The sequence below is a fragment of the Sphaeroforma arctica genome (genome assembly GCF_001186125.1).
Source record: "Sphaeroforma arctica JP610 unplaced genomic scaffold supercont1.334, whole genome shotgun sequence".
Classification (NCBI taxonomy): Eukaryota; class Ichthyosporea; order Ichthyophonida; genus Sphaeroforma; species Sphaeroforma arctica.
The window spans coordinates 52,072-67,719 of NW_014040224.1; the positions used below are offsets into that span (position 1 = coordinate 52,072).

At 40.6% G+C, this 15,648-nt stretch overlaps 5 protein-coding genes across 5 annotated transcripts in view; 2 read left to right on the forward strand and 3 right to left on the reverse strand.

The window, feature by feature from the left end:
* Positions 1–568: 568 nt before the first annotated feature.
* Positions 569–4,539, forward strand: SARC_05307 (hypothetical protein). Its single transcript, XM_014300838.1, has 5 exons — positions 569–982; positions 1,391–1,593; positions 1,774–2,098; positions 2,787–2,912; positions 3,153–4,539. Exons 1-5 carry the CDS (start codon positions 616–618, stop codon positions 3,716–3,718), a joined length of 1,587 nt encoding a protein of 528 aa, XP_014156313.1. The 5' UTR covers positions 569–615; the 3' UTR covers positions 3,719–4,539.
* Positions 4,226–6,084, reverse strand: SARC_05308 (hypothetical protein; the record flags this gene model as incomplete). Its single annotated transcript, XM_014300839.1, has 3 exons — positions 5,495–6,084; positions 4,654–5,365; positions 4,226–4,516 (listed from the first exon to the last, which is right to left on the reverse strand). Exons 1-3 carry the CDS (start codon positions 5,707–5,709, stop codon positions 4,226–4,228), a joined length of 1,218 nt encoding a protein of 405 aa, XP_014156314.1. The 5' UTR covers positions 5,710–6,084.
* Positions 6,085–8,064: 1,980 nt separating this feature from the next.
* On the reverse strand, positions 8,065–8,604 carry SARC_05309 (hypothetical protein; the record flags this gene model as incomplete). The annotated part of the gene is made up of 2 exons (XM_014300840.1): positions 8,065–8,255; positions 8,444–8,604. Coding segments are annotated over 2 exons (352 nt in total), but the record flags the coding sequence as incomplete, so codon positions are not given.
* Positions 8,605–9,415: 811 nt separating this feature from the next.
* On the forward strand, positions 9,416–13,098 carry SARC_05310 (3-ketoacyl-CoA thiolase, mitochondrial). Its single transcript, XM_014300841.1, has 6 exons — positions 9,416–9,870; positions 10,708–10,888; positions 11,130–11,454; positions 11,941–12,120; positions 12,301–12,473; positions 12,701–13,098. Exons 1-6 carry the CDS (start codon positions 9,666–9,668, stop codon positions 12,813–12,815), a joined length of 1,179 nt encoding a protein of 392 aa, XP_014156316.1. The 5' UTR covers positions 9,416–9,665; the 3' UTR covers positions 12,816–13,098.
* Positions 13,099–14,309: 1,211 nt separating this feature from the next.
* Positions 14,310–15,648, reverse strand: part of SARC_05311 (hypothetical protein) — a gene marked incomplete at both ends in the record, with an annotated part of 1,640 nt that continues 301 nt past the window's right edge. Inside the window, 3 exons of the mRNA XM_014300842.1 lie at positions 14,310–14,431; positions 14,548–14,629; positions 15,225–15,380. Of these exons, the coding sequence (XP_014156317.1) occupies positions 14,310–14,431; positions 14,548–14,629; positions 15,225–15,380 (360 nt within the window). The remainder of the gene's footprint in view (positions 14,432–14,547; positions 14,630–15,224; positions 15,381–15,648) is intronic.

Sequence of the window (15,648 nt, forward strand, 5' to 3'; positions counted from 1 at the left end):
TATATATATATATATATATATATATATATAATATACTATATATATATATATATAATATATATATATATATACTACTATATATATATATATATATTATTATATATATATTATATTATAATAACTACTATATATATATATATATATATATGTAGATATATATATATATATATATATATATATTTCCCTTGACTACTTGTCCTCTCTAGGCTATAATGCAACTGGTAGTGGGTGTAGGTTCGAACGAACTGCTGATCATGGCGGTCAGTACGGGGGTGTGTTTGGGTGTTTGTAGTGCTGTGTATAGTGACAGGGGTATTCGAGGCACACAGACTCAGTGTGGTGGACGTTGACGATTTTAATTTTGTTTTAAAATAAAAAAAATACTTTTTGTCGGATCTGCAACGAATTGCGCGCTCTCTTAACCAATTAAATGACGCACTTTTTATTCAAAAGTGTGAGCTTCGCTCATACCTGTTATATTAAAAAAACCCCATATTTATTATGTATGTTAAAAGTAAACAAATATGTTTACATGGGTTTCCCGTTTCTGCTCTGTAGTGCCGCTGTATTAAAATATACAATGGTGTTGTTCGGATGTCGTTTCACTTTAAATAGATGTTGCAGACGTCCGCTCGCTTTGTACGTTTGAATTTACAGAATTTCCGCACGATGTCGACGCGGCCTTCACGCAAGTGCAAGGCGGTTTCTAACCTTAACCCAATGAATGGCAAAAAGCAAAGAACCGGCGAGAAAGTCACAAAAATTACCAAGGAAAGCGAATCAATCAAATCCTTAGGCGTAGAATGTTCAAACAACAGCAATAATGATGCATCGCGCGAAGTAGCACCAAGTCCTAAAAAACAGAAGGCACAATCTGAAGCTGCGGTACCTCGGAATACATCTTCATCAGGCGAAGTTAGTCAAACAAGAACGGAAACGGATCAAGCCACTGCAATAGCCGCAAAAAAGGCGAAAGCAGCAGGTGTGTATGTTTTAAGGTTCGTTAAAGGCGATTTGGTATATTTCTGGCTGGGGCAGGTGGGCATGTTTGATCGCCAAATAATAGGCATGTATAGTTTGTAAATCCAATGCTGAATTCTATACAAAGGTCAATTCCCTCTGTGGCAATAGCGTCTCACGCTGGCGTCTGTTATAATGCATTTAACTTGTTAAACTTGACAGTCAATCCCAGGTTTTCCTAAGTGTATATCAATGCATAGGTATACGAAGTGATCCCTTGCATACATGACTTTAAATTATGTACACTGGCATAGTCATACCAGAATACTTCATTTACGGTATCAGAAATCGTTACCAGTTTTCTTTCCTTGTTAGAGAATTGAGTGTTCATACAGCCATCACAATCTGCAATGTATTGACTTCATGTCAGATGCTAGGTTAGCCAAACAAGCTGAGCGTCCAATGTTCGAGCGGACACCCATGACCCGCAAATACAAGGCAGGTAGCGAGCAGGCCTTTGTGGCTGTCGCGTGGAATGTCGCCGGATTACGGGCTGTGCTGAGAACACCACAACGAATTGAGAGCTTTCGACGACTGGTTGACGTGGAGAAACCGGACTACTTGTTAATACAGGTTTGTATCTCATAGTCGTCTGTTCAGTCAATTTTACCACCCCGCAAGGTTGTCACGACCTGAATGTTTGAGCTCTTCCCTATCATCGATATCGAAAGTTGTGTAGTAATGTAGAAATTATTTTTAGACGCAATAGTGGAAATGTGATTAAATTTAAAATTATGTTGATATCCGCATTAGGAACACAAGCTACAAGGGAAAGATGTAGAGGAAATCGAGACAGCTCTTGAACCGTACATACCAGGGTACGAATCCCACTGGGTTTCCAGCACTGGGAAAAAGGGATATTCTGGAGTGGCTGTGTTTCTAAAGTACCCGGTGAGGAATACTCCGTCCGACAAACAAGTTGCAGACGCTGGGGATGGTAAGAATTGTGCAAATGCAAAGCCGAATAAGGAGAAAAAGGGCAAGCAGGCTTCACTCAAAGACATGTTTGGTATCAAGAAAGATGTGGAGCAGGAACTAGTGTCGGAGACCTCGTCGACGAAAACCATGAAAAATTCAGGTGTGCGGAGTTCATATATAGTTATATTTGCACAATTGCAGGTGTGCCATTGGTGAGGTTTCAATTCATAGTGTTTAGCCGGTCAATAGGGAACACTTGCCCACTTACATAATTAATACGTCGGTTTTTATCCTGCGTCGTACCTGATTGTTATAAATTAAATATATTCTAGTATTTTATATGGTATACGGTATCAACTCCTCTTGTTGAAGGCCGTACACTCACGCAGCGTCCGCCACTATAAACTTCAAAAGTGCGGCAAATTTGTTGTTATGCGTAAAAATGGGTTTTTTCGTATTCTATTTAGTTGTGTGGACACATTCTGGTTTATATATATGTTTATTCTGATGGTATAGGTGCCCTTGCACGGTACTACGTATGCTTTATTCCAGGATACGTATTCTAATGTATGTTTTATAAATGCACTTCTCACTATTAGACGCAATTTCCATCGCTCTTCCATGAAATTCATTTTATGCTCTGTTATGCACGGTCGATCCGCATGTGTATGTCCTTGTTTTGAGGTTGTAAATCTACGCCTGATGTTTCGGTATCTCGAGCACTAGGTATCTTGAACCAATCAAGAAATATACTATAATTACTCAGGATGTGTTTACATTATAGTGGCTCCATTTCCAAAATTCTGACGGTGGGAAGTTTCGAGACTGAGGAATCTCTCCTCTTTCAGACTCACAGATGTACCGAGCCATCAACGTAACAATGCCAAAGATTGAAGGGGCATCCGACGAGGGCAGGGTTATAACCGTGGAGTATCCCCACTTTTACATGGTCGGCGCTTACGTTCCTAATTCAGGTCAGTTTCACTTCTCCATAAGTGTGCTAGAACAATATAGGGCGGCCAATGTGTGCCAAACCGAATAGCACGAATGGTTCAGTGTTGCATACTTACTGTGACTACTTCCTATAGTTGTGGCCCTGGCTGGATTGCTTGGGATCATGCGAGATATTCAAGACCAGGCCAGCATAAGCCGCCACAGTCTTTCCCGCTAGTATCGTTCGAAGAATGCTGAATTCACATCGTATTTGCTCACAGGGCAAAATCTGGCTAGGCTGGAATACAGAATTGGCGGGTGGAATAAGAGTTTGAACGCCTACATGAAAGAGTTAGAGAAAACCAAACCTGTCATTTTGGGAGGGGACTTAAATGTGGCGCATACCGATCAAGACGTTTATAATCCTGAGGCCAAACACATCCCGAAGTCGGCTGGTACTACACCTCAAGAGAGGCGGGCCTTTAGTGAATTACTTTCGGATGGTGAGATGGTGGATACCTTTAGGCATTATCATCCAGATGCCCGGGGGGCTTTCTCGTATTGGAGTATGCGTGTCAATAACAGAGTAGTGAATCGTGGGATGAGACTAGACTACTTTGTAGCATCGAAGATTTTGGTAGATAACACCGCCAAAAGTTCAGAGACCACAGACCAATCTACTGATGCCACAGAAAAGCCTGCTTTAGCATCTAAGAACGCTACACCATACAAGACCCAGGGAGCACAAATATTAGATGCGTGGATATCGCCCGAATACAATGGCTCAGATCACTGTCCGGTAGGTATTGCCATTGCGATTGACAGTTTCAAGGACATCGCTTTTTGAAGCCCACTTATCAACGATACTAAGAGACATAATTGTGCAGTTGTGCTTCTCACTAGCGAAGTATACAGCGCTTCAATTCGGACTGTCACGAATAGTCATTATTTGAGACTAGTCCTCTGGCAGGCTCCTATGCAATAGATAGCGCTGCAGTTGTCGCTTCAATGCTGCTATACTGCTGCGAAAAATCAGCGTGGAGTAGTATGAGATTGTAATTGTGTGCAGGATTGACGAAGTTCAGGTGATGCCATGGTGTACATTGTACTTGCGCTTGAATTGATTCCTTTGAAGCGAGACGAGGTAGGTCGATGTTTGAACGAAAGGACTAAGCTATGACTTTTATATCTATGCCGTTCTGCCAACGTCTTTTTTCTTCAGCATCAATGCCGTTGCAACTTAAATACAAAAGACTTTAGGGTTCCCCGCCAACGTCTTTCAAACAACACATAAATACTTATTCCTAATTTAATTTATTTCAATACTATTTTACTAGATTTCATATGTATCTAATTACGCAGCGAACACTTTGTCTTTCCTCTGCTTGGTTAGTTCGACACCGTCTTCTAATGCTACAAGTTGCGTCATCAGGTCCCCGATGAAGTATGGATGTGCCATAAATTCAGCATGGTAGTAATCCGGCAGCATTAGCTTAGTCTCTGGTGAAAGGTGTTTTATGTGATCCACCACAAGATCACTAGGTACGATGTCATCTTTCATGGATGCCACAACCAAGGAATTTGCAGGGATTTCGGTGGGATGCATATTGTATTGATACCACCAGAAATTCCTACAGAGAACGTTCTGCAGTTGAAGAAGGTATGCGGTTAAAATGTAAAATACCCATTGCTTGCTTCTGCATTGACAAAACTATTTTTTTGCATACAACATCACGCATGTTGTACAGTAATTCAACCACACCGCAATCGCGCACCGCTTACCTGCATGTAGAGCTCTCTGCTGCATCCATAGTACCTGGCCCATTGAAACCAATGGTTATCGGGTTTTCGGTACACAAAGCTATTCACCACCTTCGGGATGTACAGTAGAAAGCAAATAGGATCTATGTAAATAGACGTGTGCATTAGGTGGGGATAGGTCTTGGCCATACGCGCGAGAATCACAGATCCGTAGCTGTGCCCAACAAAAGAGGCAGACGTATGCCCATCATTGCGCAAAAAGTTGCGAATAGTCTCATTGATAGTGTCAACAGTAGGTACGTCATCGCATATCCGCATTGCAATATGTGGGAAGTCCATTAGGTACACATCGCGATTGTCCACTGCTTCTTCCGCATCCATGGTGTACGAACTTAGATTGCACAAACTCCATATAACATGCAAGTATGCGCTGAGACCAACCCCCATCCCATGGGCGAATACGATGGGCTTCCGTTGTTGGCAAACTGATACTGGCAAGCCCGCTGGTTTATGCCAGTATGAGATGCTCGTCTCCGCGTCACACTCTTTATTAAAACAGAGTCCCCAGAGCACAAATTCTGATGCTATTCCAGCGATATGCGACCAAAGATACAGAATTAATGGGTGATGTACTACATGTAAGTTGTCTCGAGTGTGCTGCAAATAGCCAGCGGGGAAGCCCTCCGTGTCATCGTAGTACACCCGTCCGCTTGATCCGTCCTCCTCCTTGAATCTAGAAAGTTCGAAGATTGTGTTATATGTCTAAGCACCCAGGCATAGAAATAGACACTGTACATCCTGTGACCTATAAACTTTTGCAGATTAATATGCGATTCGACCCACAATGGAATGATACACTTACCCGGCGCCAGTGCGATCCCTGAGAATTTTCAATAGAGAATCAAATTGCTGGTTCTGCAATTTACTCATCTTAGCCACAGATTTGTTATGATAATTTGCCGCAAACATAGCACGAAACTCGGACTCTGTGATATCTTCGGCATTCCGACCACCAAACCATCCCGGGAAGAACACATTGCCGTGCTTTACAATATAATCGGCGATTTGGTGGAACATCTCATCATCATTCTTTGGGAAAGGAGCCGGTATCGCCTGTTTGTGATTAGTTAATTGAGCAGCATCAACGTTTGTAACATTGTTATTCTATTGAACAAATAAACTTCCGACAACACGTGCAATGGGCTTGGGCGAGCATAATACAGTTGTCACAGTCGATAACTGCGAAATTCGACACGGGCCGCGATGCCCATACATATAAAAAATATTCAAAATGTTAATTCATTTCTCGTAGACTTGTGATCTTTTCGTTTTGGTGTGTCGTATTGCACTTGGAACATTCGCAAATTCGAGATGACGAACGCATCAACTCCCATAAATACGTGAGTACAGTCATAACAATCCACAGTCTATGTGAACGTCAGTGTCGACATGACTAGCGTGAAAGTATTACATCTACATTAGCATGTATAGTATCAGTATAAACACACACGTGCATAGATACGATATATATACTTCGAAGATATATAATCATAGACAATACATACAAAAGACAATCGTCCACCTAACACATAAACACACACACTCACACGCACTTACACACACATGTATATATGTACATATAGATATAAACATGCAGAAATATACACCCACACGCACTTACACACATATATATATATAAACATGAACATGAATCAAATTATAAAAATAAATATGAAAATATACATAAATATATATATATCGTAATCATATTAAATAATGGTATAAGCCTACAAACTTATATACATACATACACACCCACACACCCATATATATATACACCCACACACATATATATATATATGAACAAATTACTATTAAAACCATAATTCGTACGTAAACAAATGCATGTGGACATAGTATGGATGTAAGCAAGAGGGCAAGTATATGTTGGAAGAAGCAGAAGTGTAAGTTAGAGAAGAGGTATTATAAAGATATATATGAAGTGCATGTATGTGTATATGAATGTATGTACATATATGGTTATGGATATGCGTCCGAGATCTAAATATATTTGTACATACACACACATGAATATATATATATACATACATACATACATGCATACATGTATATATCTAAAAATTTATAACATATATATGTATCGTTGTAGAATTTGTGTTTTCTACATTTGTTTATACCTCAATATAGATATAGATATAGAAATTGATAATATATACATATACATGTACCTACCTACATACATACATATATATATATGAATTTTATATATATATAAATATATAAACAATAATATAGAAAAAGATAAAGTCAACGATGAGTTTATAAATGTACATAACTATATGTATAGATATTCAAAACAATACATCAATACATACATACATTTATATACGTACATATACACCCACTCGCAGACACAGACACACATATATATATATGAACAATTTACTATTAAAACCATAATTCGTACGTAAACAAATACACTTGGACATAGTATGGATGTAAGCAAGTGGGCAAGAATATGTTGGAAGAAGCAGAAGTGTAGGTTAGAAAAAAGGTATTATAAAGAGATATATGAAGTGTATGTGTGTGTATATGAATGTATGTGCATATATGGTTATAGATATACGTCCGAGATCTAAACCTATCTGTACATATACACACACACACACATAAATATATACACAGTGACATATATATATACATACATACAAATATACATATATATATACATATACATATATATTTATACATACATATAAATATAAATATACATACAAACATGCATGCATGTATGTATATACATATATATTTATACATGAATACACACATACATATATACATAAATACATACATACATGCATGGATGCATGCATGCATATATTATATATATATATCTATACATATATAAACATATATATGTATCCTTGTAGAATACATGTTTTTTACATTTGTTTATATCTCAATATAGATATAGATTTAGATATGGATATAAAATTAGATAATATATTATATTATATATATATATATATATATATAATACCTATATGTGTGTGTGTGTGTGTGTACATATATATACATATAGGTATATATTTGAACAATAATATAGAAACAGATATAGTCAACGATATGAGTTTATAAATGTAAATAATTATATGTATAGATTTACAAAACAATACATACATACATGCATACATACATACATACATTTATATACATATGCACGTATATATATATATATATATATATATATGTATACATGCACTCAGACATTTGTACATACATACATACATACACATACCCACACACACACACAAATACACACATATACACACTCACACTCGCAGACACACTCGCAGACACACTCGCAGACACACACTCGCAGACACACACACACACACTCACTCACTCACTCACCCAATTCACCTACCGTCTGCGCTGAAAGAAAATTTCTTTTGTGGCGATAGTAGAAGAACCATAAAATTTCAGAGCCGAGAATGGCTGCAGTGAGAATCTGTATGATTTGGGTTGTTTCCATACCCGTGGCACTACATAATGAGTAGATCGACGAGCCAACGATCACTCCTGGGCCGATAGCTAGACCCCTGCAGATTAGTAAATGAGGTTATTAGATATCAGGGTAAAATAGAGGGTGTACACTGTCGTGCATATTATATCGAAGACAACTCCTTTTCAAAAAGATATGTTATATCGAGAACAAAACCTTCAACCCCATAGTATGACAATAAGCCCTCTAAGGTTGCACAACTACGTGCAAGACATGTTCACTTACAATATCGATAGCAGAAATGACAACCGAAACATCGATGATACAAGAAGGAGGATAATAGCGTTGAGTGAGAAAGTGATCACGATTGTATACATATCATAGGAGCAAATAAAAAGTTCCTCCGAAGACATCCGCATCAAAATAGTTGATACAGAACATAAGCGATACATACATACAATAATGAATGGTGAATATGCGTAGGTGTGGCTTTGTGTGTACAAAATGAAATGAAAACTGAAATACATAACATGACCGACGAAACAAAAAAATGTGATATTTGAGTCTGTCCAATGAATTGACTCTATTTATTTATTTCTGTAGTGATATTTTTTATCGAATCAAAACACAACGCAGAAGAAAACGTGAGGTTGCTGTCAATGAGAAACCAATACAAACCCAATTTCTGTTTTCCAAGGCTTTCATTCGATTCTATAAAAAGAAACACACATGCAGTGGTTTCCTACTGACTCTCGCTCGTCTCGGCCGTGCCAGTGCTTTGTTACTTGTATGCATTTTTGTGGTTTCAGTTTGATCCCCCTCGGCCTGCGCCTTCCCCCACGCGAGGCCCACGGCCCCCAGCAGTCCAGCACCCCCAGAGTGAGTCAGTGACCCAGTGTCGCGACCGCTCCCCGCCGCCATCACTCCAAAGTCCCGACTCCCGATTTCCGGCTGTCCCGGGCCCCGGCAAAAAAAATCTCACAGTTTATTATTAGTTACTCGCGTGTTTTTATTTGTCTCCGTGTCTCTATGTGCTCACACTCTCTCTACTTACTAGTATAGACAGTGAGAGGCTAGGCTAAATAAGTTATAGGGGTACGGAATATAAGTTCCAACTTTAATGTTTACTTTTTGATGTTTAATGTTTATTCGAGGACTAGGTATAATAAAAGTTGCAACAGTTTAACGCATTGAGCTTAGCAGCGAGGGTCTCTATATCTATGTACAACAAATATTACTATATTTTTTAGAAATTAGAATACCTCTGACTTCTGAGGCTCCAGAGACTGGCTGCGTCACCAACAAAAAAAAAAGAGTTCAGGCGAACGATACAAAAAAAACCCCCTTCGTACATATCAAGAGTTGTCAAAAGGCATCGGTAGTTGTTACTTATTCGGTATAACCCATAATAAAAAAGCGACACAGCCTACAAAAAGTAAACAAACTATCTGTCATTCCCACAGACCATAGTTTGTCATCGAAGTAACGCATTCGTTGGGCTGTCAAGATGTCCGTATTCATTGTTGGCGCGAAGCGCACGGCCTTTGGAACATTTGGTGGTGCATTTAAAGACACCACTGCCACTGAATTGGCAGTGCACGCGGCAAAGGGAGCCGTGGCTGCGTGTGGAGTGGACGTTAAGAAAGTAGATAACATCGTGGTCGGCAATGTCGTTAACTCTAGCAAGGACGGTATCTACATGGCCAGACATGGTATGTTTCATCTTCCACCTTGCCAATGAATTATCTAGTTTAGTATTTGTTGTTTTACGGACAAATGACTCTGACAAGGATACAAAACGAGTCTTGATGTTTGTTTTACTTCACAAAATTGAGACCAGCGCAAGTGACTACCATACTATAAAATAGGCCGGATTTGGTTGGAAATAATACTAGTTACGTTTAAAAGACCCTAGGGTGTGTCTATCTGTATTTTGTTTTAATAAATAAACATGGTTCTGGGCATAACCACCTTGTAAGTACACAGTCGTCCGCAACAATGCCCAGCAGTTGCAATCGCAGCGAATTATGGTGACATCGTGGAAATTATGTTCATGGTGTGTTAGGGCAGTCATTCTTGTCCGCTCTATCAAGTTTAGGCATTTAAGCATTATATTTGGATAAATTTGGAATTGTTTGGTTCAATAGATATCTGAAGCTTCGCCTCGTCTGCACCCCAATTTTGTTTCAACGTATATTCCTATCAAATTAAGTGGAAGCCCGTGAATTCTTCATCAGCTTTTGTTCACTTCACCTATCGCCCACGACCTGCACTTCCGCAGTGTCGCAAGTCTATTGTATCATAGGTCACATATTGCAATTAGGCATACACATAAAATACAGCTGCCTGCGTGGATGCGTGAATGGTACGACGAAGGTGCAAAATATGGGCCATTCTAACGGTCACTTTACGCAATAAAAAATCCTTTGACTTTGTTTACTTTTTTCCTCAGTCGTGTACCACGATCAGGTCACCGCGACCTTAGTATTGCATTTTCGATTGACTTCCTAAGGTTTATCTTTTTTGCCTTGTTGTTTGATTTTCAACAGTTGGACTTCACACTGGCCTACCCATCGAAGCTCCCTCTCTACTGGTCAATCGTCTATGCGGTTCTGGATTTGAATCCATTGTCCAGGGTACCCACTCCATACAGCGAGGCGAGTCTAAAATCATGATTGCAGGAGGCTCAGAAAACATGTCGCAAGTACCGTACTCGCTCAGGAATGCGAGGTAACTTGCCAATTGAGCTCTAGTTGCCGCCCATTACTTCGTACAAGTATTTGGTGCCTTCTATAGTGACAGAGATTTTTGTATTATTTGTGCGTGGCGATATTCATAATAAGCGTTCATCACGATACTATCTTTTTCTCTGATAGAACATAAATGAGTGCCACCAAAGTCGTTCAATGGTTATTTTAGTTTCAATCAGACCAACTAACGCTGGCGACTGATTTCCTTTGCTTTCGCACAGATTTGGTACCCGTTTTGGCCAGGATCTGGTACTGGAGGATACCCTATGGGCCGGACTGAGCGACAGCTACTGTGGCCTACCAATGGCGTTAACAGCTGAGAATTTGGCTGAGAAGTACAACATCTCTCGTAGAGAGTGCGACGAGTGGGCGGTGCGATCGCAACAAACATGGAACACCGCCCAAGAGGCCGGTCACTTCAAGGACGAGATTGTCCCCGTAGAGCTAAAGAGTCGCAAGGGCCTTGTTAGCTTCGAGGTGGATGAGCACCCCAAGACTACATCAACTGTCGACAAATTAAGCGCGATGAAGCCAGTGTTTAAGAAGGTATGCAGTCCGAACCTCGCATGAATGGGTTTGCACTTTGCACTGGAACTCATCATATGTTTTTGTGCATTGGCCGGCTGTTTAAGAGTGCATGAGGTGGTTATCTGCTCGACAAAATTGATTTGCATCTTTTACGATGACAGTTTGACTAGAAAACTTGTACGCCGGGTTTCATTATCTGCACCGACACTCAGTATTATTACGATCACCTACGTTATTCAATCACAGTATAACCATCTTAGAATACTAACGATAAATACAGCCGGGATGCCCGGAAGGCTCATATGCGGACTACATACGAACTCGTCACAGGAAACCAATATTAATCGCAACTGTAACCGCGTAACTCTTATGGTCACTGTATTAGCAAACGAGCACAAACTATATAATCATATTCCAGGTTTAGCCCAATATTATAGGTATTACTACAATTGTACATTCCTCTAAGTACCCTCATCTCGCGATCCCATATGACTTGCACTTCAGGATGGAGTGGTGACGGCTGCAAATGCCTCGGGTATCTGTGATGGCGCAGCCGCTCTTGTCCTAGCTGGTGAAGATGCAATTAAGAGCGAAGGCTTGACACCTCTCGTACGCATTGTGAGCTCAGCTTCGGTTGGTGTACCGCCAGAGATTATGGGTATCGGACCCGTACCCGCCATTCAGGTATGTGAGCATTCGATAATTAAGTACTCGGCTCACTTGAACATGAATTTTTGACTGGACTGAGATTTGGTACTAGTCATCACACGCGAGATACGGATGGAATGGTGTGAGTTGCTCGAGATATAAGGAGCAATTTATAGAAGCTTTTGTTCAACACCAGTATTCTACACGTATATTTAGGCCGCATTAAAGTCAGCCGGACTTACTATGAACGATATGGACTTGGTGGAGATCAACGAAGCATTCGCTTCTCAATATCTTGCTTGCCAGAAGGAACTCGGTTACAGTTCGGATATCGCGAACACTTGCGGCGGTGCCATTGCTCTGGGACATCCCCTTGGAGCCTCGGGCGCGTAAGTTTTTCAAATGTTTTGGATTTATTTGTTTTGTCACCATTTAGACATCGATCGTTTTGTTGCCGACTTGGGTAATGTAAATATATATTTCCGAATCTACATGGGCGACAAAAATGTCTCTTTCAGATGATAATTATAATGCATCCAGTTTGACTGCATAATTCTCCTCGTCTAAGGTGCGATTCTCGTACTTACTCTTCATAATCACCACTTACCCCTCGCAGACGTATTATGGCCCACTTGACACACAAGCTTATCCGCACTGGTGGCAAATACGCTGTCGGCGCTGCATGCATCGGTGGTGGTCAAGGTATTGCTGTCATTATTGAGCGCGCTTGAACGAGTAACCCCGTGAAATCTTCGGCCACGTGTGCAAGACGCGCAGGCTGGATCCTTGACTGAGTACGCTGGCACATCGGTTCAAGTTATCAGATGCTGTGACCAGGATACTTCGAAACCTGAAGTATCTGGTAGTGTGTTGAGGAGCATGAGTGAGCCCGATGGGAGATTGAGTCCATTACGACAAGAATCCAAATAAATAAAGAATACACGACGGCCTACCAAAACCTGACTTCCACTTTTCTGCGTTTTCACTCGAATTCGTCGATACATTGTTCAGTGACGCATTAGTGTGGCGGATGGGATATTGCGAGTCCGCTACAACTATTAGTCTAATCAAGAAGTCTGCACACAACGACAATCAAAATTGGTTTACACTTGCCCGCGTAGAGTCATGTAGCACAAAGTCTTCGACGACTGACCCAGAACACCGCTGAGATGAAGTTCGTAGATATGAATGCGTTTGTACATGAGGGATCAGCTACTAATAGTGTCGTCTACATTTTCTATCCGTGACGCTTCTGATTTAACTTGTACAATTTAGTAATCTTGGAAGCGTTAAAGAATTTAGATGGAAAAAAAGTACGATCACCAATGAGATTTAGTTTGTGCCAGCGGATGTAATAAGTGTATCATTTGATATTTTGCTGTGTGTCTTTACAACTTAAAAAGATAAATTGCAATATGCGTCTGTTTGACTAGCACAAGCGGAAGTAGTTTATGGTCAGAGATCATCACGTTCCCGTGTTTGTCGCCTATTTTACTTGATCAGAAGAGTCTAGATTCTGTTGCGTGTCTCAATAGCTTCATATAAGTAAAGGCACGTGTATACACGACAACATGTAACCCTGACAGAAAGGCCAGCAATAGCACTTCGGTATACTACAGCTCTGTATATTCGACAAGTGAAGTTGAACCCCTTAATTTTTGCAATTTTGGTATATAGGACTCAAACAGAGGCAACACATACTTGTTAGTATGGCAATATGTAATTTTATTGCTGAGTCACCAGGAGGATAGCAATACATGCTTGCATACACAACCTCAGTGCAGCCGATTTAATCTATATATGTAGAGATTGAAGTTCCATAGTTCCAATCGCCAAGGTAAAGCAGTACATGGGTATCTGCGCATCATTGGAACATATAATTGCTGCGATAGTTTGGTGTGGTGCTATCTGGTTTCTTTATGGGCCACAGTTTACACTGAATCGATTGCCTTCGATGACCTAGGGACAGCAAGGGCCAGTGGAAGGGTGCGTCGGTTTGTCTTCTACAAGACGGGGCAGCTTGTAACATAGCCTATTTGCATCTCCAGAAACATGCAAACCACGTTAGCAAGTTTGATCCCCCGATGAATTCAAAAGTATCGCAGGGGAATGTGATGCCTTGTTATGTCCCACGGGAAACAAATTAATGGGACTATCGATTTGTTCTGCAGGTCGCCAAGAGGCGTGTGCGAGGATCACCATGTCGGATTATATGGTAAACTTAGTTACGCAGTGTCTGTGCAAACTTCCATTTCCCTCATTTTCCGCAACAAGGACGTCAGCTCCGCTTTCAGTTCTATCGGTGGATTGTTCACCAGAACTGTTGCGTAGGCAGCATGGGCGGCTCCTACATGATAATGCAAGCATATAAAAATATCGAATTCAGCAAGTGTAAACAAGATATAGATAGAACTGGGTATATAGTAATGTATACAAACACCCCAATGAGGATTGATTAGTTACCTGCCAGCAAGTGTAGGGCAACACAGGCGTCGCTCCTGATATTCTTGTTAACGTCCGGAAGGAAATCATTGATACGCACGGCCTAAACAAAATAAGTGCGCACGATAAGTTTCGACCAATACACAGAGGGGGACATCCGCCAAGCGCAAATGTAATGTTTGATTCAATGAGATTGAGGACCACCGAGTGAAAGTAACCAGGCATAACTATCCAGATCTCAAAAAGAAAACGACAGATTTGTAAAATGGGCTCAGACCTGTTCATGACAACTCTTCAAAAGGTCCGTTGGTACGCGGAGGGCCTCGGTTTGTATATTCTTGACTTCCTGTTTTTGATGTGATAAGGATGTGTTACACGAAAACAATAAAGAGTGCACGGTGCACTATACAAAATGAGAGACCGGACTATAGGATATATCCGCTTTGGGAATAGCATTTCATACAGCGACTACTTGGGTGCATTTCGCTAGTATGTAGACATCAGTACCATCACGCTGACATATCGTACATGGACACCAATTCAAACTCCAAGTCGCAGCGCGAATACTGCTACAACTCGAACAGGGAGCGACAATGACAGCGACATGCATCGCACTCGTCTACAACAACACATATGCCTCACACGATCGGAACACAACACATGGCCCTATTGAGGCTTGAGAGTACTCAACATATTACCTCGTCCGAAAGCCCCGAGTCCTTCTTCCACGTCAACTGCAGTCGGGCATATGCTTTCGCATCATCATCGGCGGCTTCGATCATCTGTGCGGCGGCTTTGTCTAGATCGTGCGCTATGCTTCTCGCCTTGTCTGCCACCCCCTTCTTCTCGTCAATCTAAACGTATTTTAGTGAAAGCCAGTGCCAAGATGTTTAGTGCCGTTGACGACTGGGTCGTGACTGACAGCCCGTATCCAGGTTGTGAAAGGCTGTGCCGACTGAAGGAGTCAAAGTCACCGAAGTGCAGGATTGGTGTACAACCACAATGTATAGGGTTGGTGATAATATATATATATATATATATATATACATACATATATATATATATATATATAATATATAAATATATATAATATATATANATAATATATATATAATACATATA

Coding starts and splice junctions, on each gene's coding strand:
- SARC_05307 (XM_014300838.1), top strand. CDS start 616: ATGTTGCAGACGTCCGCTCGCTTTGTACGTTTGAATTTACAGAATTTC. Junction 1,594..1,773: donor CGGACTACTTGTTAATACAG/GTTTGTATCTCA, acceptor TATCCGCATTAG/GAACACAAGCTACAAGGGAA. Junction 2,099..2,786: donor GAAAACCATGAAAAATTCAG/GTGTGCGGAGTT, acceptor CTCCTCTTTCAG/ACTCACAGATGTACCGAGCC.
- SARC_05310 (XM_014300841.1), top strand. CDS start 9,666: ATGTCCGTATTCATTGTTGGCGCGAAGCGCACGGCCTTTGGAACATTT. Junction 10,889..11,129: donor TACTCGCTCAGGAATGCGAG/GTAACTTGCCAA, acceptor GCTTTCGCACAG/ATTTGGTACCCGTTTTGGCC. Junction 12,474..12,700: donor CCCCTTGGAGCCTCGGGCGC/GTAAGTTTTTCA, acceptor TACCCCTCGCAG/ACGTATTATGGCCCACTTGA.